Raw genomic sequence first — 27,516 nt, 5'->3', positions numbered from 1 at the left:
TATAGTCCAACTTTATGTTGTAAAATTGAGCTCAGCTCCACACAGCCTGGAGCTTGAGTCTCTTTCAGTCCTTCTTACTCCATCTAGTCAAGAATACATTCCACCCCACCTCAGAAGGGGGTTGTTTTTAGGAATTGTGTGCTTTTGCCATGACAGTGATGATGGCTGGTTGCGAAGACTTTTATGTTCGTGCCTGTGGCGGTGCGTGAATGGGTGGGTAAAGTCAGGGCCCACAGCCACTGGGTGGTACCTTGGCTAATGCTTATAAGAAGGCGACTCCATATATCCCATAATTTAAAAGATCAGCGCCAGGATAAATAGAGGTTCTGTGAGAAAATGAAGTATCTGCTCACATGTTAACTTGATGCCTTGCTTTAATCAACACCTGTCTGTTCATCCACAAGGGCAAGACCTCTAATCTGAATCAAAGTCCTTTCATGCCTGAATTAGACACAGAATAATTGCAGTGTGCAGTTGAATTTTGGATGATTGCTGCCCATCCTCGTGCGTGCCCTCCTTCTTCATATCTTCATGCTTTGTTTACTTTGGTTGGTGTTGAACTGCTCCACATTCCTCTGTTTATTTCCTCAGAACAGCAAACACGATGACTACTTGCTTTTATTCAGCTGGACACAAATACACTTGTCATATGTCGTCAAACAGCAAGTTTGCACGATCACTGCAAGTGAAGCAGTTATTTTCCAATTTTTGTTTTAACAACTGGATTCTGACTTTCCCCTCACCGCTCAGGACAAACACACAGCCCAAAGCCAAGTAATTGGTTGTTATGGGACTTGTTAAGAGGAAACATGTTTCTTCGTGGTCAGCGACATACCTTGTTCAAGGAACTCGGCCTATCTTTATTCTTAGTGAGTTTACCACAACTCTTTCTGCTAGCCTCATTTCATAGCAATGAAAAAGTATATAGTGCTTTAAAATAGCAGCCTTAAATATACCGCATGGCAGATAGACCGGCAATGCCCAGCCCATGTTGTTAAAACCACCAGGGAGATGCATTGCTTTGCACTTTAAAGTTTTATATAGCTGACGCCCTTTGAGAGATAAGTTGAGTTGAATGAGAAATCCAGTTTTTCTGCTGTTTTCTTCATACTGTGTTTTGAGATTACACAGTTCAGTGCAAAATGACCAAACACAACTCTGTGTGCATTTGTTGTAACTAAATAAAAATCGTTTATTTTAGATGTAGTCTCTGTCTAAGCATGCTATCGTTTGCTTGCTCTGTTGTTTTTATCTATCGAACAGGAATTTTATTTGTAGGACTGACTTCAACAGATTTTCAGATAATCCCAACAGGTGGTAAATGTTATCCTGTCAGACATCACGACATCAAGGCCTCAGGGCGATGCCAGGTGTCAGCTTTTCAGCGTTGTTAGAAGTTGTCTTTTTTGTAAAATTATGCCATAACTCTTTATACCCTTCAGGCTTTAATGTGTTAGAATAAGGGTCTTTCATTTGCTCTGCACAGGCCCGTTTCCAAAAGCCCTGAACTTAAAAGTAGACAAACCACATGAATTTGTCTGTGCATGCATGTGTATGCATACATGCACAGCTAAATGGCTTTTAAAGGTCCTATGTGGTATCTGATGAAACAGAACTGAACTCAGATTAGGGAAAACCATTACATCATAATAAAAATAACGTTTGCTAGAAGGGGCACTTGGCCACTGAGAAAAACAAACGCTCACTTTCAGCTTGTGGTTAGCTTACAAAAAGGATCCAAATCATTTAATTGATTACATCCAACTGCTGCAAAAAATAACTTTATAAATTCCAGTTTAATTTCACTGTGCGACAACCTTTTCCTGCTCTGAGCTTTAAACTCTGAAAACTTTTGGTATTTTACAAGACGCACACTCTTCTCACACAAGAAAGAAAGAATGCATTTATTTTTGTTTAGAGGAAGATGGTTTTTACAGAGCTGTGCCGCATATCTGAAGTCCAAGCAAAACAAAAGAGGAAAGCTAGTATGGTGTCCAGTAAGGCCTCCCAGCTCCCAGCCAAGCAAAGTATTATATAATCTCTGTCACTCAAACAGAAAGTCATAACTTTGTCATTTTGTAGGACGACAGCATGACTAACCTGGTACACTTCACAACAATCACCAAAAGCTTTGACGCCCTTCAGTGGGAATACAGCTGACTTAAATTTATGAGCATTTTATTGCTTGCTGACAACAGAGACGTTACCATATATCACACTGTCATTGCTATATGTACATCTGCTGTCAATATTCCATAAAGCACCTTATACTATCAGTTTCAAAGAGCCTTAGTTGTCAAATTTGATTTAAATTAGTTTTTATTTTATTCTATTATTTTTCTTTGTTAGATTGCAGCATCTTGCACAGCAGTCTACATTATAAAACACATTCTCACACAATGCTATGATCAGTCGTCACTCTTCCTGTCCGTTCTGGCCTCATGTGGAGTAACTATCCTCTGAGAATAAAACTCTTTCATTGTTCCAGGGCTGAAATAGAATATATTGATCACAAAAAAGGAAGGTTTGGACCCTCTGAGGACTGTCTGGAAAGCATTTTTGAAATGTTGAGGTGGAATGTGGTCGTCCCCCGTGGAAAGCAAACCTCACCTTGACCAAATCTCACACCTCAATCTCAAAATGTTCTTTCGCTCTCTGAAACCCACCTTTGTCTCCCACCACGTCTCTCTGTTTATCTCAGTCTCAACCTCTTTTTTTTTTTTTTTTTTTGCACACTTTTCTATCTGCACCCGCCTCTTATGTGCTGACAGGGGTGCAAGCTATAACTAACAGCACAACATACCAAGTGAGATTTACCAAATCCTACCATTGTCCTAACCCTAGCCCTAACACGTATGAACTCCTCTGTATCTAGATTTTTCTCTCTTGGTGTTTACCAATGTCTCAGCTGCTAAAGCCACAGCCGCATAGTCGTGCTGTAGTGGCGGGCTGCATCCATAACCCTGTACAAATGTTCTGGTCTGGGAGAAACCACATTTTCCAGATGATTTTAGACATCTTGAGTGAAAGAAACCCAGTCCAAAGTTAACAAAGTCTTTATCCAAAGACACACAAACACCCAGCTTCCAAGAAGTTGTTCTTTTTCCTGTTCAGTCAAGGCTGAGTTTGAGCAGTTTTTCTCGGCAGGGGATTGGTTCAGCCGAGAAGTCAGCAGGTGTTGTGGATGGGTGTTTGTGTATTTCTGGAAGGGACATATTTTGTTTTAGTTAGTCTGAAAGCATATAAAGATCACTAGAGGTCAAAGGTCACGATGGGCTCTTCGATAAACCCCCTGTCTTACATGCACAGTGTTGCTACACCCCATGAAAAGCCATCGGTTGTCTGGCTCGGCCCTCTGGCTCAGATCCTGCTTGTGTAGTGTTTCCACTGGCCTGGCCCAGAACAACCTTTCTGCTGCACCAGTCTGGTTCGGGCTCAACTGGATTCAAGCCAGCTAGACCTGTAAATCCATCCATCAGTCTGCAGAAAGCTCTTCAAATTCTAACCCCAGGGATACCCACACTCTCTCGTACTGTTTATCCCTTTTGTCTCTGGCCTTCTCTCCCCCTTTTTCCGTTTCTGTCTGGTCCTTGGCCATTTTCTTGCCCTTTACATCTTCAGGCCCGCTGCTTCTTCTTCTCGCCACTCCTTATTCTTTTCTTCCCCTGGAAGTCTAAGCAAGATACTTAAAAGCAAGCAAGATTCGTAAATTCTTTCCTGGAGAGAAAACTCCAGTTGAACAGATCCAGCCTGTGTGTATTCCTCTTCACTACAGTGGATATGAATGACACACACACACAGAGACACAAATGTGCCACTGGATATGTTGGCTGTGTGGATTTGCCAGCTGGAACATTTGCGTCTCTAATCACTACATGCAGTTCCATTACATACTGAGCCACAGGATTTGAAAACCACTGTCTCTCTAAGCTCTCCTGTATCCCTACCACCCATTCCCGTACCCATCCATGCGTGCATGTCACTGTTTATGCATGTCTTATCTGTGACTAGGTCTGGGTGAGTTTGTAGACTTTAAAGAAATGTGACTATGTCAAACTTCAGACTCGTACTGAAAAAGTACGGACTGCAATCCATGTCTGCATCACTGTTTGAAGGAGGGAAAAAAACAGAAGAAACTTTTATGTCTGTTCATGAAAAAGACTATCAACAGTAAAGGGAAAAGAGAGGAAGAAATGATGTGAATGATGTGATATTAAGATCAGAGCCTTGGTGGAATTACTCTCCACTTCCATCAGCCAACTGTTCATCTTCAATTTTCTTAGTCCTTTTAACTTGTTTCTGATCTTTGCAAACTCTCCAGAACCAAAATAACAAAGTCTCTTAAAAGGAGCTGGCAGGAAAACTGTGACCTGTCATCATCCATCATCCTTATACAAGTGTCTTTGAGCCTCTTCACCCTGACAAACTTTCTCTCTCTTTCTCATATATTTTCATAGCAGGCTGGTGTCTGTGTTGTGGCTCTGGTGTGTAGCTTAATATCACCCTCAGACAATCTGTTCTAATGTGGAGCTCCTGAAAGGCTTGAGCAAAACCTCTGACCACCAGCTATTGCAGCCCACATCGCTAAATTAAAGAGAAGCTCCATCCTGAAGGTCACCATCAGCTTGAACCCGCACAGAAGGCAGCCCGGTGCGTTTTAGTGAGTAGTAAACATACAAAACATGTTTCCTCTTAGTGATGCTAAACAAAGCAATCAAGCACTGGAAAAAATAGCAACGAACTGGCATGACCACAATTCCTTGTATGTGTTTAGACGTTTGTGCATGTGATAGTAAGAATGAGAGCCAGCTCAGCTAATTGTATCTACGGAGAAAAAAACATCCAAATATTGTCTTTTCATCCTGTAGCAAAAAACCAATGCTCAGACAAGTCGCAACTACTCCAATGCCAAGTGAGTAACCTCAATAAAAACAAATGTTTTATTTATATAATTGACCATAGATGTATCAATTTAAGTATCCACTACAGAAGCATTCATTGTGTTTTACTTCATGTTTATAAGATGTTTTCTAAGATTTTATTGCTGTAGGTTTAGTCTTTTTATTTACTTAAAAGCAATTTTTTGTCTATAACATTTTATAAAGACTTAACAAATAATAACAGTTTCTGTAGGTGATCAGATAGTGTGCTAACCTTATCTGCCAAATAAATACAGAGGAAAAGGAAATACAATATTGCCCCATGAAAATGATGTATCCCTGTTGTGAACCTGCACCAAACATTGATATCCGTGTTGACTGATCATCACTCGTTTGTGTCAGTAACGTGTATCAAGATAGACTGCCTGTCTCTTTCTGAGAAAAAAATATCCCTTTGAGTTGCTCTAAATAAATGGACTGAAGGTTGAGAAAAAATCAGGCTCAAACTATTCCCAGCTTTTCAGGCTGTGTTTGCCCTGCAGGGATGGAAAGCCACACTGTTCACATGAGACTTTTTGGGAGTCTCTTTTCTGGATGACAAAAAGCTATATTTGAAATATGGAGCGGTTTTTAGGGAAGCAGGTGGGAATGTTGCGTCCCATTCTGCACACTCTTCTCATTAGCCAGATGTGCTCTTTATCTCTCCTCTCTCTCACTATCTTTTCCTCCTCTTTTTCATGACTCTCTCCGACAGTGTCATCTAGACTAGAGTCTCAGCAAGTGGGCTAGATTTCTACTTGTATATTTATAGGCTGAGCTAAATTCATTTGCCCACACAAAATCCCAAGTATGACACATTGATTACAGGCTGGTGCAAACTGTCTGCGTCTGTGACCTGTGACCAGAAGCTTATGGACAGAAATGACCCTGAGTGACCACAAATCCAGTTGTCTGAGCTGAGCTGCTGTTTGGTTTATGTCTGACGTCCCCAAAATGTGACACATGACAACTGACACTGAGGTTGAAATATAACTTGTATCCAGGCCCTACTGGGCCAATAAGTTCTCAACTTTGTTTTTAGCCTGGTATTTCTTTTTTCCACTGTGCTGTCGTTTCTATCACCTCAGTATTTAGTACAGTGTTTGTTGAGGATCAATGAATGTCAATCACAGAACATGAATGAATGCTTGCCATTCAAAGCCAGACAGCCTGACCGCAATTGAGAGTTAATCATCATAGCTGCCCTCAAATGACAATGAGCTGACCGTCAGATGGTGTTTATGAACGGTAGCTAGTTATTTCTTGCCACAGCTCTATCTGTGAGCTAGTGTTTTGCCTGAACTTGAAGCCATGCCCATGTTTCCAAGAGGCCAGTCAGGGGTGAGAGAGTTCCTCTCACCTTAACACCATGCGGGCCGTATTAGCATGAGTCAACAGCGCTGGCGTGTGGATGGTGTGTTTGTTTGTCGCTGCCTTGCATGCATGTATACAACAGGTATGTGTGTGAGAGAACGCGAGATAGACAAATGTGTATGTAAGAGTACAGCACAGAGTTTCAGTGTCCTGCTTCTAACCAAGATGTGATACACTGTGTATGTGTGCCCTCCCAAATGCCCTCCCTCTGCCCCTGATGGCAGGAGCAGAGAAGGAATACTCTTGGCAGTCTCCTGGTACTGTCAGGAAACCCACTTTATGAAGAAAATTTGCTTCCTAATGAACCATAATAGGTGTATATTTTTTCACTGCTTCTCCTTCAGAGCTTGTGGTTTGGGTTTTGTTGCCAGAGATGAAGGAGGAAAAAAAAACAAACTACAAAAAAAAAAAAAAAAAAAAAAAAAAAAACTGCCCAATCATTGCTCAGAAGTACTGCACATGTGGTGATGTAGAGGGATTTCCTATTAGCATCTCAGTGAATAGGGATAAGAATATTTGGTTTATAAGGACAGTTTAAAATTTTGTCATTGACATCATCAGTTGTAGTTATGGAAAGCAACAGAGCATCTGTGTGGAGATCACAAAATTAAATTTACTAAGAAATTAAATGAAAGTTGCCATAGTGGCATGAAAGTTTAAGGTTTTTTTTAGTCAGTAATTAATTGGTCTCAGATAAGTAGGTGTTTCCTCTACATTTATTTAGGAGTGGCAGCACCACTCCTTCAAATTTCTTCCTTTCTTTTTTTTTAACTGTAGCAAATACACCACCGCCGCATTCCTCCACCTTCACAGCACAGCCTGGTGATGAGCAACGATTCACATTTTATAATTTAAAGCTGTACATTTACTATGTTTGAACGCCTTCTTTGGTTTAAAGTCACGCCAAACTCCATTCAAAATTCCTTAAACTTAAAGTTGTGGTGTTTTATTTATTTATTTATTTATTTATTATTTAATACATTTAACCAGTTTAGGATGAATATTGCGGTCCAATAAAGAAGTTTTGGACAAATGAGCCGCTAGTTATTTAACGTTAATTATCAAATTAACGAATTAACGTTAATTACGTCAATTACTCGCAAGAGCACCGCCTTGAAAGTGACGTCACGCCAGGCACCAAGGCAACCGGTCAGCGAGTCAGAGGAGAGCCGACTTACCGGAGAAAAGGTAGGCTTCTTAGCTTCAGGTAACTCATCGTAGATTTTACAAGTCAAACAGACATTCTCAAAGTATTGATGTCAAGCTAACGTTACATCACATTCCGGTAGTTGAAGTTAATTTTGCCCCGGTGCCGACTCAGTGACGCTAACGTGGCTAAAATAATTGATAGCATTAAGCTAATGTCCACACGCCATGATGTGTTAACTGCTGACTGCAGCTTCAGATGAGCTTGTTCAAATATTGTTCTAAGAAAAAGAAAATAATACATTCAGCTTTTTTTCTGGCATTTTATACACTGTAACTTTGATATCTATATGTGTGTGTGTGTGTGTATATATATATATATATTATAAATTGAAACTGTCCCGCTCTAACTTCAACTTCAGTAACTAATTAAATGTTTTGGGTAATTACATTCATTTCAAGTAAATCTAAAAGCTCCAGGTTCTCTCAATGATACGTGCCTTGATCATACTTTTAGGCAGCTAATTAGATGTTTTGGACTGATGGTTGGACAAAATGGAGCATTAGGAATGGCCACCGGGGGTTCTTGGATTTTGTGATTTGGCATTTTAATGGACCCAGTGAGTCTTAAAATGCTCAGTTTGAAGCTGAATCTCCTTGTGACCTCTTGTATCGACCAATATCTACTTTAAGTCACTGCTGTTAAAAATAGGCTGAGTGGGTAACACTCTTGTAGTTCATCCTTTTCTGTGCCTTTGCAAGGCACAACAGATTGTTGGACAGATTGCGAGTCATCTGACGAGACAAACGGTTTATGTAGGTAGCTAATATGATGTGTCATTCTGAACACTATCCTCAGAGAGTTGGCCTGTTATATACATTGTGTTCCCACCTACATGCCTCAGTCCAGTGCATGGATTTTCTGACCAGGGTTTTCACAGATCTAAGAGCCACCTGTGATTTTTGTGCACCGTGGGCATGAATCAACAAGTCCTAAAGTAGATAGACCAAATATTAAACTGCTGTGGTGAACAGTGTGCACAGTCCATGGTTTAATTTCATATTGTGACTGTACTATTTATGGTGGTAGTGGATTGATTTTAAAATGCCCTGAATGCCACTGCAGTACACAGTCTGTTTCAGAGGCTTCGTCTATAAATACTTGTTTGCTGTTCTTGGATGTGTGAGCTGCCATCTGTTGTTTATAGCTTGATTGTTGCTCTTTGCTCTTTTTTGGCCACTCTGGACCAGTCAGATTCCAATTGCCTGTCGCTGTGTTATCACTGAACTGTTCAAGCATTGACACTCCATTGTTCGCATCTTTTAAATATAATAGTTTTATCCTCCATCAGGATGCTTTGTAGTATTCCCTGTAAACATGGTTTAGATCATGCAAACACAATATGTGATACCTCAAGTGTTATTTGTGAAGTTTGTTAAAGTTCTCCTTTTCACTGAGCCAGATCACTGACACCAGCATGTGCTCGCCACATGGCAAGTGCACTTTATTTGGCACCTGATGAGGGTAAGGAAAAAGTAACAAGTAGGGGAAATGTGTGTGTGCACGTGTGCATGTGTGAATGTGAATGTAATTTCAGCATATCCAGTGATGATGTCATAAGGTTCAAGGTGGTCTGGTGCAGACACATCCTGTGGCTTCTGGTAGCAGGCGCTGTAAAATGTCTGTTCACACACTCAGAGACACACGTGTTCAATCTTTTCCTCTCATTTAGACACCTTTCTCCCCCCCCACACGACAATACAATCAAAAGTGCATGTATCACCACAGACACATGCACATGTCCTAAAAGAGCTGAGTACAAAACAAGGGTGTGGCAGCATCCCGGTTCAGCAGTGGTTTAACCTGGCACTGACCAGAGCTCCAGTGCAAGAGGAAGCCTGACAGCATTTTCCGTCAAATGAGTATTTATGTAACAGATGATGCAGACATGGAGCCCAGGGCTTTACCACCATCCACTGTGTAATTTGTTGCACAAATTTAACATATGCTTTTGAAGCATGTGAATGCATACGCATGCACAAAGACACATTTCAAACATGTGATGTGTAAGACTTTTTTAAATGCACTGAATGTCATTATGAGCCTGTTGAAGCACATATGTGATGTGATGATGTGTGATCATCTGCACATTGGCAAATTAATACAGCACTGCTGTTTATGGAGAGTGATGAAGATGGAGAAGGAAAGTAATGCATTGGAAGGGTTTAATTCCTCTTGATTAGTAATTAGGTAAACAAAATAAGGATGGAATCTGATTATAACGATGATGTATTAGTCACATTAAGTAAAGTAATTACTTTATTAAGGTAAATCAGATACTGAAAATCCATGAAAAACTCAGTGACATTTAGTCACAATGTGTCTTTGACTAGTTTTGGCTGTACTCTCTGGTTTCCTGTCAGCACTGGGCAGATGCATTTTGTTTGACTGTTCTGAATTTTTCTGTTAGGTTACTTTTAATGTCTCTTTACATGACATTTCCATTGCTGCAATTGCGTTTGGAATTAATTATGGATACAATTTTCCTGATTCATCTTATTTTTCTTGGTCCTGTTTATTCGATGTTTCATATTTGTTTTTTTTTTATCAGAGAAGCAGAGTTACATCAACTAGTAATTATCTTTTACATGAATTCCCAATTTTATTTTTGTTGTTGGTTTTGATTCAAATAATTCCTGACTAATTTTATTCTTAGGTCTTTATACTATGCCAAATCAGAATAGGGCAAGGTCTTTTGCATATGAAAACATGACTAACAGATTTGTTATTTACAATTTCCAAATTCAGAAGCATTCTTATATTTTTAGTAGCAAAGCTCATGGACAAAGCTCGAACTGAAAGCAGAAGAATCCAGTGGATTGCTTCTCTGACTTGTGGACAGTCAGTGATGCTGGCTGACATTTATATGTGTCAATAATGTGCCTTATGTATGGAATGATCATCTCTGTGCTGAAATCACACCTGTCTGGTTCAAACAGGACAGTCTAACAGCCCTATAAAGGTCTATTCTTGGGGTCCATGAGAAAAGTAGCACACTTCAGTGGACCACAGTCACACATTGTATGGAGTTCTTGCATTTTTCCCTCTGTGGAAATATTTTATGGCATGGTCTCAGTTTTGACAAGGCTATCCAAAAAGCAATTCCAAATAACACTTTTCTGGAGTCCCGTTCCATTCAATCATTCCACTGCTCCTCTGTCTACTTCTGCTCTTTATCATCTGGCTTTCACAAACCTTTACTTTTCTTTATGTCTCTCAGCATCTCTTTCTCTCTTTCTCCATCAGTCCTTCTTTCTTTTTGCCCCTCACTCCAGTGTGAGACTTAGCACCACACAGGCGCTCTTTATGCACTCTGTTTGTTCTGCCATACCTGCTGTGGTGAGCAAAGACTGACGAAGACTGCTGCTTCTGACAGATTTGAGACTAGAGGTATCGTAATTGGTAGCTCTTCTTCATTTCAAGGTTTCACACCCATATGGTGGACATGAACATGTTGTTATAGTTGGGATCCGCTCATTTCTTATTGAAAACACATAGGGGAATGCATCCAGAAGATATGGGTCTTTATTGCAGCTGGAAGAGTCCCTGAGCTAAAACAATCTTTCACATTCCTTCACAAGTATGTTCGTTAATGAGTTCATTTGAGTGATGTGAGTGTATTAGCTATCACAACACACAGGAACAAAGTTCAGTACTGTTTTATGTGTGTGTCACGACCAGCGCATGTAGTTCATATGCATCTCTTTTGAATCTGTGTTTCCAGGGGGAATTATTGTGCTTCTCTGTATGGATAAAATTCCGGCCATTCAGAAAGCAGATACTGCACTTCATTTTCAGCAGAGTTTAGCTCACAAAAGTGATTTGATAGCAGTTTGTTCCTGTTTTCCTCTTGCAATCCCTTACTCTTCCCCTCACTGCTCTGAGTTTATGTTCCTTCATTTCCTCACTGCAGTACGCTACAGGAGCTGCTCCTCTTGACTCTGGTTGTGTCACATGACAAGCTAAGAGGAATTCTGGTTCTCCGAAGGAACTCCTTTTTTCATTCTGACTCTTTCTTCATATGGTACTTTTTTGTCTTCCTGCTCTTGCCCCCTTTCTGCTTGTTTTCTCTTTTACACAGAGAACTTTATCCACACTCCCACAGGATGCAGGCCAGCAGGTGATTTATGTAGTACACCACAGACTTTCTGCATGTGTGCACAACCATTTGTCTGCAGGCACGCTTGTTTTTTCTTGCAATTTGGAGTGTAGGAAACTGATTTAAAAATGGATATCCGTTGCAAAACATTTACTTATTTGACAAAATTTAGATGTTATCAGTCTCATCATGAAATTGAAATAGAAAACCTTTATTGTCATTATAAATCCTCCTACATGCACATTCAAATCTAACAGCTGAGCTTGGGAGATGTTGGAAGGCAGTGTTTTAAATTTTGATTTCTCTATGTGCTAAAATAAACTAAGATAAACTTACTTTCTCCTGGCTTAACATTTCTTGTACAGACATGACTGACATTTATTCTCCTGTCCAACCTGTTTAAGAAAGCCAAGTGTCTTTCCCAAAAAACACCAAACTGTTCTTTTGAACTCCAGCTCCGCTCACAGATGTGATTGTTGTCCATTAAAGCGTTAATACAGTCTGATTACTTCATTAATCTGATTGAGATTAAAGTTACTATTCAGAGTAACAAAACATTACTTTGTTGTGTTACATTGTTGCCAATATACAGACTGCAGAATGTGGGAGGAGCCTGTCTTTATCCCACTCAGGTAGATGACATCATTCACATGCACATGCGCCGTCGTCAACACCTGCTCAGTGGCTGAAAAACATGGAGGGAGAGGAGGAAGATGCTTTCAGCAGCTGGAGGTAAAGTCAGTGTTTCAGGTTTATCCAGGCCAAACTGCAGAACACTTTCGTCAACCATGTGAAGGCGCCAAAACTTTTTCTACCGCAAAAAAACAAACTCTACATAAAATTTAATGAAACATTCAATAAAACTCAAAGAGCAGCACAATTCTGTGAAACAGAATATAAATACGGTGAGCAGAGAGTGATGAGAGAGGAGTCCTATTGATGCTGTTGAAAACTGGTGTTTATTATTTTATCTGGGATACTAAAGGAAAACAAGGACAAAGGCTTAATAGTTTGTGTTAAAAAGTCCGTAGAAGCTGGCTTTTTTTTATTATGTGATGGAATACGCATTGTAGTTAACATGAATGTAAATGTTCAGAATCAAAAATTTAAGAGAGACTTGCTCTGTTTTTTATTTTTAATGTTTATGTCGCAGATTAAAAAGTGATGAGGGACTAGCATTGCTTTTTTTTTTTTTTTTTTTTTATTCAGGAAAAACATGAAAAGGGTAAAAAGTTATTTTTGAAATGAAGTAATCAGTACAGTAATTTAATTACTTTCTGACAAATTAATCAGTAAATTGACTACATTTCCACAGTGACTTGTTCATGAATATGTGTTATATGTATGGTTCAGGCTTGCTGCTTTGAGCAGACCAGAATGCAGGTCTTTCCAGAGTCCAGACTTTTTCAGAGGTTACATGCACATTCAAGCATGAAACCTAAAGCAAGCAGATAGCTGACGCTCAGTGTGAAATCTCACTCAGCGGGAATAGTTCTGCGGGTTAAAGGCTCAAGAACCATTTAACCATATAAACGATATAAAGTTTGTGTGTAACAGCTGGATGCTCAAACCCTGAGCATTCATAAATGTTGCTGTTTTAGCTGCTTCACAGTGGCGAAAAAACAAACCCCTGATGGCCACTGTCACCAAAGACCAACATAAATTCAAATTAGATGTTAAGACTTGGTTCACCAGCAGTCTAACAATATCTGAAGGGATGATTGTGCAGTCAGGGATGGTTACACACCCAGCCTCACTTCATGCCTCATTTATGAGTCAGCAGAATTACCACAAGGGTGTTGGATGGAAATGGTGTCCACATCCGAGTGTTGTCTGTTTTTGGTCGATATTGTCATGATCAAATGCATTTTAATGTAACAACAATAGGCCTTTGCTTGTGGCTGTGTGTTTTTGAAATATGGAACAAGATTCTTATTGCTAAAATGCAGCCATTAAGACTAAATGTTTGGATCCAAGTTGCTGCTCTGCACTACTAAAATCTTAAATTTATCACCACAAGGTCACCAAATAGGCAATTTAAAGACTTGCTACATTTCACAATTAGGCAACTGTTTAATTTACTCTCTTAAAACCATAAATTTCAGTCATTTTCCAGTTGTATGGCACAGATGTCACCAGTGATGTTTGTGCGTAGCAGCCATTTATTTTGGATGCATTTCCACATCTGGAGTTATTGTGAGCTGGAGTATTGTAACATAGGCCAAGTAGTTGCCCAGTTGTGGTTGTTTTTTAATGGGCTGACTACTGAAGTTTAATGGCTGCTGCTGCTGCTGCTGTTGTTGTTGGTGGTGTACATGCGTGTATGATTGATTCATTCAGAAATAACGTGGATCTTGGCATATTTTTCAACATATTTTGTGACATTCTTTGCATGGCAAACAAGATAATGTGCAGTTTTATCCGAGATCTAGAACATAATTGGCTTACCATAATGCCATGCTTTAAGTAAGTTCTGAACACAGAAATTTCCAGAGCTATTCTTAGCACCTTTAGCTGTTTTGGATACTGATACTGTTTTCTTTCATACAATTTTCTCTTATCAGACTTAAAGAGAGACTTAAAAGTTCCCCTCCATTTGACTTCTTTTGTAGGGGTCTGTGGGAAAAATCTCTGGTCAGTCAAAACGGCCACCTGCAGGCCCTTTACCCATAAGGACAGACTAGCAAGACAACTGGTGTCGTGTCCACATGTCCACAAGCAAAGACGAGGTATGTACAAATGGTACAAGCACTCCGGTGCTCTTTAAATTGGAAGTACAGTATTAGCTGACAGAGCAGCATAAAGTTCAGCGGAAATTCCCGACTGCATCACATCCTGTTATTACTGGTGTTTTCTGCTCCTGATGCAGAATCTACATGGACACCATTAGGAAATAAAATAAAAGGCTTGGCAGTGCTCATTGCATCATTTCCTCTCCAGTTAATGAGTAATTACTTCTCAGACTTTGACTTTGTGGTGTCGGTCATCTATTAGTGTTTTGACTGTTTGCCCAATTTTCTACTTCATGGTTCATTTCTTCATTTCAAAGCAACCTGTTTTCCAGAGTTTATGCTCGTAGGCTGTGACAGCTTATTGGAAGCTTTTCCCCCAAAAACTCCCACCCCAAAGGTGCTCTGCTGCTCCGCATGTGCTTCTGTTGCATGCCCAAACGGATTGTAAAAAATTTTATTCAATTTGATTTTATTAAATCATCTTCAAGCTTTGAGACATGAAATGACTCAGTGGTCCTGTATATTGATTTACTTTGTCAAATGTGAACTAATGGTTGTTGGAAAGTGTGTTTGTTTCTGCGGCAAATTTGAATTTCACTGCTGGCTAAAGAAATAATTGATCGACCGTTATCTAACAAAACATAAATTTGATTCAAATTGATTCCTAACTTCAAAGTGTGTCAGTTAATGAATATCTATGGATGCTGTGGACTGTCATTTGGGATCACTATCAAATACGACACCCTGGACTGCTTGACTTTAAGTGATTTCGTTTTCGGTTGGATGATTTTCTCAGAAATGAATCATTCCTGTTTCCTATGTTCCTAAGTAATAGAGTGAGCTTTTTTTTTTTTTCTTTTTTTTTTAGTACAGTAGCTATCTCCTTTATTTTTAACTTTCTGGGTAGCCACTAGCATCAGCCATGCTTTGCTGGGTCATCAGTTTCGTGGTACATCCCTGTCGTATAGTGTACACGGTGGCAACCGCTGAAGTCCACAAATGACATGCTGACAGTAGCCCTGCAGTCTCCCAACCCCTGTACAGCTGTATACATGTGCGTATGTTCTTCCATTGCTGCTCTTGCTGCTTTTCAGTAACCAAAATTTTAGAGGAGCAATAAGTCCGCAAATCAGTGTCCTTTCTAGGTTTTGGGCTTTGGGCACCTGCAATAACACAGCAGAGGCACAGCTGTTGTATTTATATTACAAAGCGATGTGACCATTGTTGATTTTTAAGAAACGAGGGGTGATGTGGAGCAGGGCGTAGTGGGTGGAGACCCTGACCCTCAGTGCTACTCCCTTCTGTAATTAGATAGCTGGGCTGCGCTATGGGTCTTAATGGAGGGACACTCCCACACCTCAAATCAAAGGGTTGGGAGACCACACACACATTTCATTGGAAAACACATCGAGAAGCATGTGTGTAACCTGTGGACAACAACTTTGTTTGCATCTTTTCTCCATTATGACTCAAATGTTAAGCAAAGACTGTATCTTAGACATGTATCCAAGTTTAACTGGGTGTGTGTTAAATAGCTGGGTCAGCCAGGAGTTATGTAATTTTCTACTGTGGTGCAGGCTGTCATGAAATCTGTCCATCTATCCAAACGCTTTCACACTTTGCTTTTTCTTCTCTCGTTTACTTTTTTATCTTAGATATATATAAATTTAAAGTGTCAAGCATCCAACTTTTAAGCTCTCTCATTTTCATCTGTGGCATATACAGAAACTACAGCGGGATGTGGTTAAGGATGAGAAAGTTTAGTCTTCACAAACTGGGCAACCTGTAATCTGCTCTCACATACTTCACATACTAGAACATTCCAGGGCAGCAGCTCTGTAACCGTCTATCTCTGCTGTGAGTCGTGTCCCAGAGCAAAGGAAAGGCCCCTAACTTCAACCCTACTCCTACCCTTTTGGCTGTTCCTCTCCTCAGCCCATTCCTGTGTGGTTTGCTGCTCCCACCTTGGCCTATTTTGGGATGTGTTCTTGCCTAAACTCTAGTTAGCTAGGTTGCCAATTTCAAAAAGCAAATGAAATGGTTGATGTGCTAAATACATGTTTATGAAATTCCCGAACTTACTGTAGCATTCCTGAAGCAGGCCAACTCCGAAAGGAGAATTCCAGAAGGAGGAATTATTCTTGGCTAGGTGTTTCTGTGCAAGTGGCAATATTTCTGCGTTTGTCAAGAAATGTCCATGTCTTTTTCTGCTATTGACAGCACACATTACTTTTAAACAAATATTTTTTCTCTTTTCTAAAGAAAATCTAGCTTAGATTTTCTCCATATGTTGTCTTCTTCCCAAATACACTTTGCACCATTTATCAAATACAATTTTTTGTTAGTATTCTCCAGACATCTAAATCACTTTGAACATCGCAGACCTTCCCAAATAGGCCCGTTGCTGTGCTGCCTCATTCACTGACTAGAAAAACAGCCTTACGTGTCAATGATTCTGTACACAGTCCACAAACTGTCATCTTCTAATGCCTGAGCTACAAATATAATGACAGAAAAACTCACAAAAGCTCAAGAGCTAATGAGGTGACTAATTGGTGTTGGTGTTTTGTTTTTTTTTTAACAAGTTCCTGGACAGGATCAGTGCATGTGTGCTGGTTGGCTCCAATGATAAAGTTTAATTGAATGCTTCCACTTATGGTGTTCATAGTTGGTGTTCATGAATTACTTTAACAGTTTGCTGTCTGAAAACTTGTGGGGGAAAATGGGGAGTTTGTGCTGTTTGTTTTTTCTCACTGGATTTACACTAATTAGTTCCTGTTGGATTTATAATCATGCTGAAGAAAGCATCTTTGGCAATAGTCAGCTTCACATGGTTTCACGTTTTATTTAATGACATTGCATGAAGATGTGCTATATTATCATTAATTTAGCTTTGTATCACTTTGATGTGTTCAGAAAAGCACTCAGTGAGCCCACTTTTACAGAAGTGTAAGTGACATCTGATTTAAAGGAATTCTTCTTCAGTTTTTTTTTTTTTTTTTTGTCAGTTTTTTCTGTTCAACATCAAGTCTGTTTTAGAATTCACTGATAAAACATTGAAAGCCCCTCTGATTTATGTTGCTTTCATTGTTGCAGTATTGATTAGATAATTGTGCTAAGGAATGGTTATGCAGCTGCTCTTATCCAGAGGCAAGTTCATGGATCTTGTGACACAGTAATCCAATTAACCATTTAGCTACATGCCTATGCATACCCACACTCCAGTTAGTTCCTCCTTCAATCATTCACTGACACACACACATACACACGTCAAACTCAAGGTTGTGTTCAAAGACGTCTTTGACTTTCTGAGTTCTTCTCTAACTTCTTGACCCTGGCCATCTCTTCAAAGATCAATATTTAGTATTAAAATGATTAACACCGATGTTTCTACATTCATTGATTACACTTTTTCTGTTGTTCATGGCTCTGTGTATTAAAATTTGTGTAAAGCTATTCATGAGCTAAACAGCACTGGTATGGAAGGTTATTCTTGTGAATTTCTATGGATGATGAGTGAAGTCAGAGTGCAGTATGAATTTGAATGTACTGTTACCTGTTTAATGCTGTTTTGAACCAAAGATTCCTTCATCCACCACACTGACTTCAGCAGAGGGTCAGAGGATAATGGGGTGAATGAGTACAGTAGAGTACAGTGTACAGCGATTGTTTAAGTTCATTTTTCTCCTCTCTGTGGGTGGCAGGGGTGGAGGGCAGCTGTCAGCTTTTACGAGCCTCGTGCCTTGGAAAAAATGACTTCCAATCCTCTATCCAAAACGCTAATGAGAAGCACACACGGGGGGAGTGGGGTTGGTAGGGGGTCAGCGGAAGGGATTGTCCATGATGGATGACAGAGGAAGAAACTGTGTTGTCTGCCTCTTTGCATCTTTGCCCGGCCATGACCTCAAATGCCTCCCTCAACATTCCTCATGAAAACAGAATAAAGTCAAAGAGAGGAAGACAGATGCTAAGAGTCTCAAAAAAGCTGCTGTGTCAGGGTTTATACATCGTGTACCTGATGAATTAATGAGCCACAACATGCACAAAAAGCCAAGCGGGTTCTATACAGTATCTGTATTAGTGAGTGTGCATCTGCTAATCGAGCCAAGTCTTGCAAATTGGATCTAAGTTCAAGGCTAATTATTCAGAACTTACACACCATTATCTAAAGTATAAACAGTACTTACAAATTCAGACAATACATTTCCTGAACAAGCATAAAGTAACACATGAAAGTGTGTGCCAAGTGGGGAGGTTTGGCTGCTCGTAAATCGTGTGTCCATCCATCATATCTTGCTTTTCTCATCACTGTGTTGGATCACATTTCAGAGACACAAAGAGAGTCTGTTCTCTTATGTAATATTTCCTCCCTTTATAGCTTTATTCCTCCTACGCCCTGCAGTAAGTTTTTGTCCCTGACCTGTGCCAGCCACCTGAATGTTGTAAACTTGATGGGATGTGATCTGTGTCTGTGTGTCTGGTCCCGGATTTGGAGAAAGGTCTTGAAGGGAGCCACAGAGTCCTCACATGAAACAGCTTCCTGGTGCTCCATATGTACTGTATAAATCGGCCACAGTCCCCTTCGTGGCATCTTCACGCTTGTTGGACAAGAGCTGTATTGTTTTCTTTGGGCGCTGTGGCTGAAGATAGACGGTGAGGGAGCAGTTGTGCTGGTGAGGTCTGGGCTTTGAAGTGAAGTGCCACCTGTGGTTTCTCAAGCTGGAGGGTGAGATGGGCCTCTAGGAGGGATGCAGAAATACGGCATGTGAGTGGAGTGGAACTCGTATTGAATGAATCTGATATTTGTGGTAACAATAAAAAAATAAGGTCAGTCAAAAATCAGGACAGATTCATTTTTGACAAAGAAGAAAGAAAGACTCTTCCTTTATATTAAGGTTGTCATTGTTTGCCCTGATGGACATTTTAAATTTGGGCCTTTAATATTTCTTTCGACATCCAAATTGAAGTTCATGGATGGTTCCTGTTGTACTTCAGAACACTTCCCCTATTTGTCCTGTTTCCCTCCTTGTTGATTGTCTGTCCCACCCAAATTTTCACCTGCTTTTGAACACCCTTTCCTCCATTTCCTATATTAAGTCAATGTGCTCCCTCTTGTCTACATCAAATTGTTTAGCTCTCCAGTATTCCCAGTGTTTGTGTCCTCTGACAGGGTCTTTTTCGTGGTAACACACAGCTTGTTTTTACTTAAATTATCGTTTAACATTATTTGATATTGTCATAAATGCCTCTGTGCCTTTCAGTTTACGTAATTATTTTTCATCATCCTGATGAATATACTTTTTTGCAGGCGAATCTACATATCTGGATGACCACGGGCCCCCTGCTCCAAGAGTAAGTGTTTCCTTGCCCTCCTTTCCTTTCCATCTATCCAACCTAGCATTTTTGTCCGAACCCTCTGTCCCCGATGGACTGCCCTGCCTTACGTCCTGTGTATCCGAGCCATTCCAGTCAGGATAAGGGTTAGGTCTGTGTGATGGAGCTGCATGTAAACTCACTCTAAATACCAACTAGAGACGACTTCAGCGCTACAGTAATGCTCTGAAAACAGTCTCTCTCTCATACACACACAGTGCTGACACAGGGGCCTTGTATTCATCCAGCTGCCATGTCTGCATGACTATCTCTCCTCTGTGCTCCCTCTTTCTCTCTCCCTGCCAACTGATTTCTTCCTCCGCCTGCCCCCTTGTTCATTATCTTGATATTTTGTCAGTCAATGCCTCATTTTCACCTTTTAGCATTTCCTTTTTTTTTTTTTTTTTTAACTTCTTTTTAGATTTTGATAGAGTTTTGGTGGTTTTTAAACTTTTAAACTTCATCACATTCAGAACTAATCCAGTTTGGTTATAGGTTTGTTTTGTGGCTGACACAAGCAGCTGTTAGGTTTCAGTCAGGTCACATGTGGGCTTTGTTTGTGTGTTATGTGTTTACTTTGAAAAGCCTGTTATGATCACTAAGCCAAACCAGGCGACCACAGTGCTTGTTTCATACAGATAACAGTGAGGGCTTATTTATATGAGGCCAACTGTGGAGACATTGGTGGAATTTGTTAGAACTTTTATTTTTCAGGGGAAATTGTTTTATGAAACAAAAGTTTATTATTCACTTACTGCAGACTCACAGTACCAGTTTATTTTATGCTGCAGCTCAGCTTTTAAATAGTATTCAGTAGGTGGGAAGCCAAACTTTTAATATCAGAGCTTGAAAAAAATCAATGGAAATTAGGTCTAATAAATCTTTTGTTTCCCATTCCCCATTGAGGATAAAGTGCAGTGCGTAGCAGCAGGACAGTGTCCTGAGGCAATTGATTCTGAATATTTACATTACTGTATAAACATGGAAGCTCTGGAATTCATTTTAACACAGAAAAGTGGGATTTTAATGAAGGTGAAAAGTCTCCAAGGAGCTGAGGGCAGTTATTAACAAAAGCAGCAACCCTCAAAACAAAAAAAGTTTATTCTACAAATTTCACTTCCAGCTTATTTCTGTAGCTCCTGAGTTGTTGAGTAATTTAGGAAAAGTACTATATGTCAAAAGCAGCCAATAACAAATGGATACAGTATGTATTAAATCTACCCAAGGAATAAGGTTTATGAGTGGAAGCCCAGTCCTAAGCTGTGACTTGTACATGCCCTTTTTTATGTGTAATTAATGTGTAATATTACACTAAAGGCCAGGCAGGCAGGGACACAGCACTATTCCTGGTGACGGCACTAATACATTACCAACCACTGATAGCGAGGTTGATTTGAAGATAAGGTCATCAATCGCTTTTTTCCTTCATTTTAGGACCAGTATTATCGAAAAATGCGAGACAGCATTCGTTATTTTGCTTTTAGATTATATTTTTATATACCCATGGAAGCCATATTCACTTTTTGGCTTTTATTTTCAAACTCATCTTTTGAAGTCTGCACTTTAAACATATTATTTCTGAAACTCTAACTCCATTACATTTTTTAAGTTTGAAATCAATAAAGCGTTCTCTCTCCTGCCTTTTACTCTGATACCCTGAATTGAAATTAGACTGCAGTGGTCTTTTGCAACCACTCTAGCCTCACAGGCTTCACTAACTACATGCAGCCTCCATTTGCACACACTGGGCTGAGAGTGATTATACATTAGCTGCTAACTCTGATTGATTCCATATCTGTTGTCATCTCATCTGCCAGACGGATGATGCCGATTTCATTTCACCATCAACTCTGCGTCAGTCACATCTGTCTTTATCTTTCTGTTGACATGGCTCTGCAGTGGGATGAATCTATATATTCAGTAGCATGAATGTCCAGATGGCTGGGGATTCTGGTAAATGAAGGGAAAGATTAGAAATCGAGTTAAAAGCTCAATGTAAATGAAAGCATGTGGAAAAACAGTTTTTCCTGACAGCCTAATTGCTTTAAGTGACTGTGTCGTTTTGTTAATACAGTAGAATAAATATATTTTCATCTGCCAGTGTGAGCTGATACTTCCATATTTTATGAAATCAGAAGTCGTTCCACTCTGAAACATTCTAATGCACAAGCTAATGCAGGACAGATTACTGGTACTTCAACAAAAGCGTTCAACCTCCATTTTTCACACAGACATACTATATTTTTGCATTTCTACAGATGCAACACATTAGTTGTTGTACAGAGAGAGTTTACGTCATTGACTGTCTGCCTCCCCCCTTCCCGGTTGTTAGAGAAGATGGAGAGATAGGTATTAACAAGAAATGCTGGTAAACTCAACTCTGGGCAAATTTTAACCATGATGTAGTGATCTCCACTCAGTGAGGCATGAGCATGAACCGCAAGCAGGGCTTGACTAAAACCAGCAGACAGGGTACTATTTCCTAAAGCCAAGTGCAGGTTAGCAGAGGCATACTGGTTTCAAAGAACTGCAGAGGGAAGAGTTATAATTTTGTGCAGTCCTCCTGATATTTGTATTAAAAGTTATAAAAGTTGCTTTAAGATGATTGAAGGGGGCAGTTAGCAGAGTTCAGGTCATTCTTGACAGCAGCAGCTGGAGACAATAACTTGCGTATGTTTGTCAAACTAATGTCTCATCTAAAAATGTCTCGAAACAGCGTGAAGCCTTTGGGGGATTTGTGGTATGTGTGTGTATTCAGAGAATCAAAAGTACAAGAGAGAGCTAGACAGAGCAAAGGTGGACGGCTCCAAAGTACTCGAGCTCTAAATGCCACCACAGCCGCCAAACTCTCGGGAGTGGGAGAGCCCAGATCAGACACAGAGAAAAACAGTGCTGTTACATAATAATTTAACTGAGGACCGGCTATTGACAGAATCTCACACTGGCAGACACTGCAAACCTTTCTCACAGCAAGTATCAGAAATCCTAAGCTCCTCAGAGTAGGAATAATAGCATCAACAAAGGTTGTCCTTTCAGTGATGTCAAGGCCGACGGGATATTTGGGCTCTTGATGGCTTTTTTTTTTCCTTCTCCTTCTTTTTTTTGTTTGTGTGTGTGTTATACAACACCAGGCTGTTGGGGTCTGACACGGTCATTTGTCATCATATCGGTAGGGGATGTTGTCCTCCAAAACACTGCATGTATTTCATCTGCCTCATTATTGTGATAAGCTTAGAAGTCTGTTGTTACTTGGCAAACCCTGAGGAATGTTGGACCGCTGTCCAAGAGAACCATCTCATATCTGCTTGAGATCTTTTCCCGAAAATGAGGGAACTGGGTGAGGTCTGTTTTAAGTCACCTCTAGTTTCTAATCTATAAAATTATTTTTCATCCATTAGTATACAGCATAAAAGGCGGTTTAAGTGATGACGCAGCAGATGACGTAGGATGCAGATTGCCCTTCAAGGAAACTTGCATCAGCTTCTCAAGCCTTAAATTTCACCTGTGAATTGTTCCTCCTGCACCTTCCTCCTTCTGACGCAAATGTACTCGTGCATCTTTCCATATTGTGCCAAACCCTTTCAACCTCTAATGACACCCAGTAAATTACCACAATTCCTGGAAATACAATAAGGAAGTGGGATTGAGTGTGAACGTAGAAAGTGACGACCTGTCATCAGGCTGAAACTGATACCCTTCTGCCTTGCACAAATATTTCTTCCTTCTGTCTCTGTCTTCCCTCTTTGCTCCCCATCCTGTTGTCTTTCTACTGGGTTCTGGCAAACTTTCAGTGAGGCCCTCTCTGTTTTTGCTGAGCCTATTCTTTGGTGGCACAGGAATAAATCACCCTGTCTTTCTCAGACTGTTTTTGGCTACAATGAGCTCTGTGGTGTGGAAATAACAACAAGCAGATCAAAAGATCATTGAGATTAACTAAAGATGAGTAATGATTTAATTACAGTGGAGAAAGAGAGGCATGCAGGTGAGGGTTCAGAATGGCCTTATAGAAGTCAGTGAGTCACCAATAAAATGATCCCAGTTGTACATGAACTAGCCAACCAGTGAGCCAGTGAACTACTTCATTCAGTCAGTCACACTTCCTTCCAACCCACTGTCTCTCAGATATCCAAAAAAAAAAAAAAAAAACCCCTGGGAAATGCACAATCACTCCTCCAGACTGGGAATGCCGACAAGAATTTATCACTGCCGCATTTTCCCCCATCTGATTTACAGGAAAGCTTCACTTCAAGAGAGGAGAGGAAAAGTTTTTAAGGCAACAACAGGAGTGATCTGACTTTGTAGCAACATTTTCCACATGTCTTTTAAGTAATCCCTCCTCCTCTCTTCCATTCTTCCTTGAATTTCTTTAACTGCTCCTCATTTTCTGTTGCTCTTTCTGCGGTTCTACACGGGCCCCTTTTATAAAGCTTGTCGGCCCTTGGGGGTAGCTGCCAAATTAGTGCATTCTTGAGTTTCATGTTGAATATGCATATTAGACTCATCTTTTTCCTTCCTACAAGCAGAGATTAATGGTAACCAATCTGTTTTGACTCACTGACGGTCTGAATCATGGTTGAGCTGCTTGTTAATTGGTGACTCATCAGGTCTCTGAAAGGTAATGTACTAAGATGTTGTGCCATTTTCACTTTACAGAGAAGTCAAATGAATGTCTGGAGTTAACTGGATGAAATAAGCAATGTGTGCAAGTCTATGTTCAGTTTGTGCGTATGTGTTCTGTTGCTGGGTCAACTCAATCTGGCCCCAGGGAGTGTAATTGTGAGAAACAGAGGTCGAAGGTTGTGGAAAAAGAAGCATTAGCGTTGAATGGATTTCTTCACCTTGCAGGCTTGTTTTCTATTCTCTGAGTCACTTTCTACATGTTTTTTCATCGTTGATGCCAGATCTGGTGATCAAACATATATTATATCAAACACTCGCTGATATCTCGGTGCGGTCTTGAGGCAATGTCTCCAAATTTGGCACAAGAGTTCACTTAACCTCAAGCATGACTTTACTAGATTATGGTGGCCAGATGTCACTAAAATCATAGTTTTGGCCTTAATTCAGGAAATCATACACTCATCAAATAGACATAAACCTTTTTAGTGAAACTTTTCATTACATAGGGTTAGGGTTAGGGATGGACAGATGTGGAACTTGACTGCTTAAAAATGAAAATATTAATCAATAAAAAAAATTATTTGAGTAAATATTATACTTCAAAAGTAATGTAATTGAATACCCTGATTAGCAATTCCCTGTTTTGACTCCCAACTGGCCAGATAATTTGTTACATGTCATGTTCAATGAAATTGTATAAATCAAAACTGGCTGTGCAAAACAAACATTTAGCATCATCAAGTTACTTACTCTCTGAAGGAAAGAACAGCCAGTTATGAATCAAGCTGGCCCAACAAACTGCTGGCTCTGTAGCAGTCCCTTGGACTCTCCATCTTGGTAAGGTGAAACCTGTATTGGCTCCAAAGTTGAAGTGGGAAAGATATTCAGGCTTGGACTTGGACATTGTTCTCTGTTTAGGACACCATTACTATTATACTATCTAAACATAGAATCCAATCACTGTCTTCTGCTGCATTATTGTTTAAACTCTTGTTGAAAGTTTATTTAAGAGTACTTTATTATAATTCATAGTGTAAATATAATCTTAAAATGTTTAATATTCACCCAGTGTAGTTCAGTTCAGTAAATTTAATTCGGAAATTAATAACTTGTTTTCATTTCCAAGTCTGGAAAGACAGCTGTGAAAAGGTGGCAGTGGCAGCAATCATAAACCAATAATTCATTCCTTTTATTTTCTGTTCATCATGTGTTCCTTTTGTGTTTGTAGGTGCTCCCCTTCCCCAGCCAGGTGGTTTATAACCGAGTGGGGAAGTGTGGCAGCCGGACAGTGGTCATCTTACTGAGATTACTGGCTGAGAAACACCAATTCAATTTGGTCTCCTCTGACATCCACAACAAAACACGTCTCACGAAACATGAACAGGTAAGGCAAATGAAATGATACTGAAGTTGTTGGATTTAAAGGTTTAGTCACGGTTGGGATAACATCTTTTTTATGATATTATATTAGGGCATCTAAGTGAGTTAATCCCAAATCAATCAAACTTTGTTCATCAGATCATGGAATTTTCCCAGATCCTGAACTCAGCAGCTCCTAGAGCCAGCACAGTTTGCACTCTCCACTTGGCCTATTTAATTTCATTTTTCCTCTTGCGATTTAAAGCAGTTGAGAGTTGTTAAGTCCTCAAAGAAATGGTCTGAGTGACCTCAGACAGCAGCTGGCACTTGGTGTATGTTTTTCAGTGTGAAAATAAGTGGAAGGATGACGAAACTCATTATTTCTGGAAATATCTTGAGCACGTGAGTGTTGGTTTTATCGAGGGAAAACTGATTTTGTTTAAAAAAAAATAAAACAAAACGAAATAACAACACAGCCTTTTGAAACAGTAAGAACTGCTGCCCTGTGCCTCTGGTAATGTGCATAAACCATAGCTAAATGGCATTCGTTTTAGCAAATGAACATACAAAATCCTTAGTTTCTTACTCTTTCCACTAAACTCAGAGATGTTTTATTTTCATACCAAATAAACAAATAATGTAAAAATGTTCTTAGCCGCTTCAGGAAAAGATCCATTGGTCCCTGTGTGCTTTTGATGCAAACATAAATTCAGACTGTATGTCTAAGTAACGCCCAGTTGGCAGGATGGCTTACCAGATTATTTGGGTTCAGGCTTTTGTGAGTACAACTAACAACTGTACTAAAGGGTTGATGAAAAACAATCCAGTGGTACAATGTCTGTCCCTCCTTCTTGCCTAATGAATGCATTTTTGTATTGTTGTTGAATCCAAAACAGCATTTACTTCTGACATATAGTCAAATAAAATACAGAAAGTAGTCTGTCCCTCCAAACAGTGCTCAAATACATTACATATTGTAACCTCTGGTATTTCCTGCTATTAAGTAAGGTAAGCTATTTCCAGTAATAATGAGTGCAGCTTTATTTTGATTCCTCAGAACTAGTGGCCAAGCTTCTTCACATGCACTTTTGCAAGGTCATTTTCCTTTTCTGTAACACTTTCTTTAGCCATCTGGGTGAGTAAGTGTTGCAGTATCGAAGCAGTGACGCTGTTGACAGCCACCGTTTTGGCTGCTGAACATTTGTGAATGGTCAGCAGATGCTAAATATGTATAACTATTACTGACTGATTTCATGTAAATGTTGAAAGTCAATATTTAAACAGTTACTTGTTTACCCATTCATCAAACCCCTGAAATACTGGCTGCATACAGAGTGGCAGAACAGCATTACGCTCATTAATTTCCTGAATATAAAACATCTCTGTGAATGGTCACAAGCAATGCTTCTCAGAAAGAGTGTGTGCATTCCAGTGTCTGAGCAAGAGACAGCAGGGGGGGGTCTGTTTTAGAGTGAATGTCTGTGCGAATCTGTAGAGTCCATCTTCATCTTTGTGTGTTTGTTTGCATGTGTAGTCCTGTGTGTGTTGACCTATGCAGATGCAGACGCACATCGCCTAAGTTTAGAATGCTGGTCTCATCAGTTGTGGTTCTGGCTCAAGAGTGCAGTTTTTGGACCATCTTCCTGCTGGCTCTCCCAGTAGTCCACTAATGGGTTTGCCCGGGGTTGATGCCTCGTTCCTGGGCTGCCAAAAAGTGAAGGTGCCTTATTCGTCTGGAACTTAGCAGAGCCACTGCAGATTTGATGCATGTAGTATAGTAACCTATCTGTCTCTTCCAGCACCAAGGGAACAGGCTTAGTGGGAGAGAGAGGT

At 40.0% G+C, this 27,516-nt stretch overlaps 1 protein-coding gene across 2 annotated transcripts in view; it reads left to right on the top strand.

Annotated features, from left to right (window-relative positions):
- usta (uronyl 2-sulfotransferase a) overlaps positions 1 to 27,516 on the top strand; it is a 47,292-nt gene that overhangs the window by 7,039 nt on the left and 12,737 nt on the right. The window contains exons 2-4 of one of the 2 annotated variants that reach the window (XM_029496949.1): positions 14,212 to 14,328; positions 19,640 to 19,683; positions 25,553 to 25,708. In XM_029496949.1, the coding sequence (XP_029352809.1) occupies positions 14,212 to 14,328; positions 19,640 to 19,683; positions 25,553 to 25,708 (317 nt within the window). The remainder of the gene's footprint in view (positions 1 to 14,211; positions 14,329 to 19,639; positions 19,684 to 25,552; positions 25,709 to 27,516) is intronic. The other variant, XM_029496950.1, reaches the window with a different exon arrangement.

This window comes from Echeneis naucrates, chromosome 24 (genome assembly GCF_900963305.1).
Source record: "Echeneis naucrates chromosome 24, fEcheNa1.1, whole genome shotgun sequence".
Classification (NCBI taxonomy): Eukaryota; Metazoa; Chordata; class Actinopteri; order Carangiformes; family Echeneidae; genus Echeneis; species Echeneis naucrates.
This window is presented reverse-complemented; position numbering and strand designations above follow the sequence as displayed.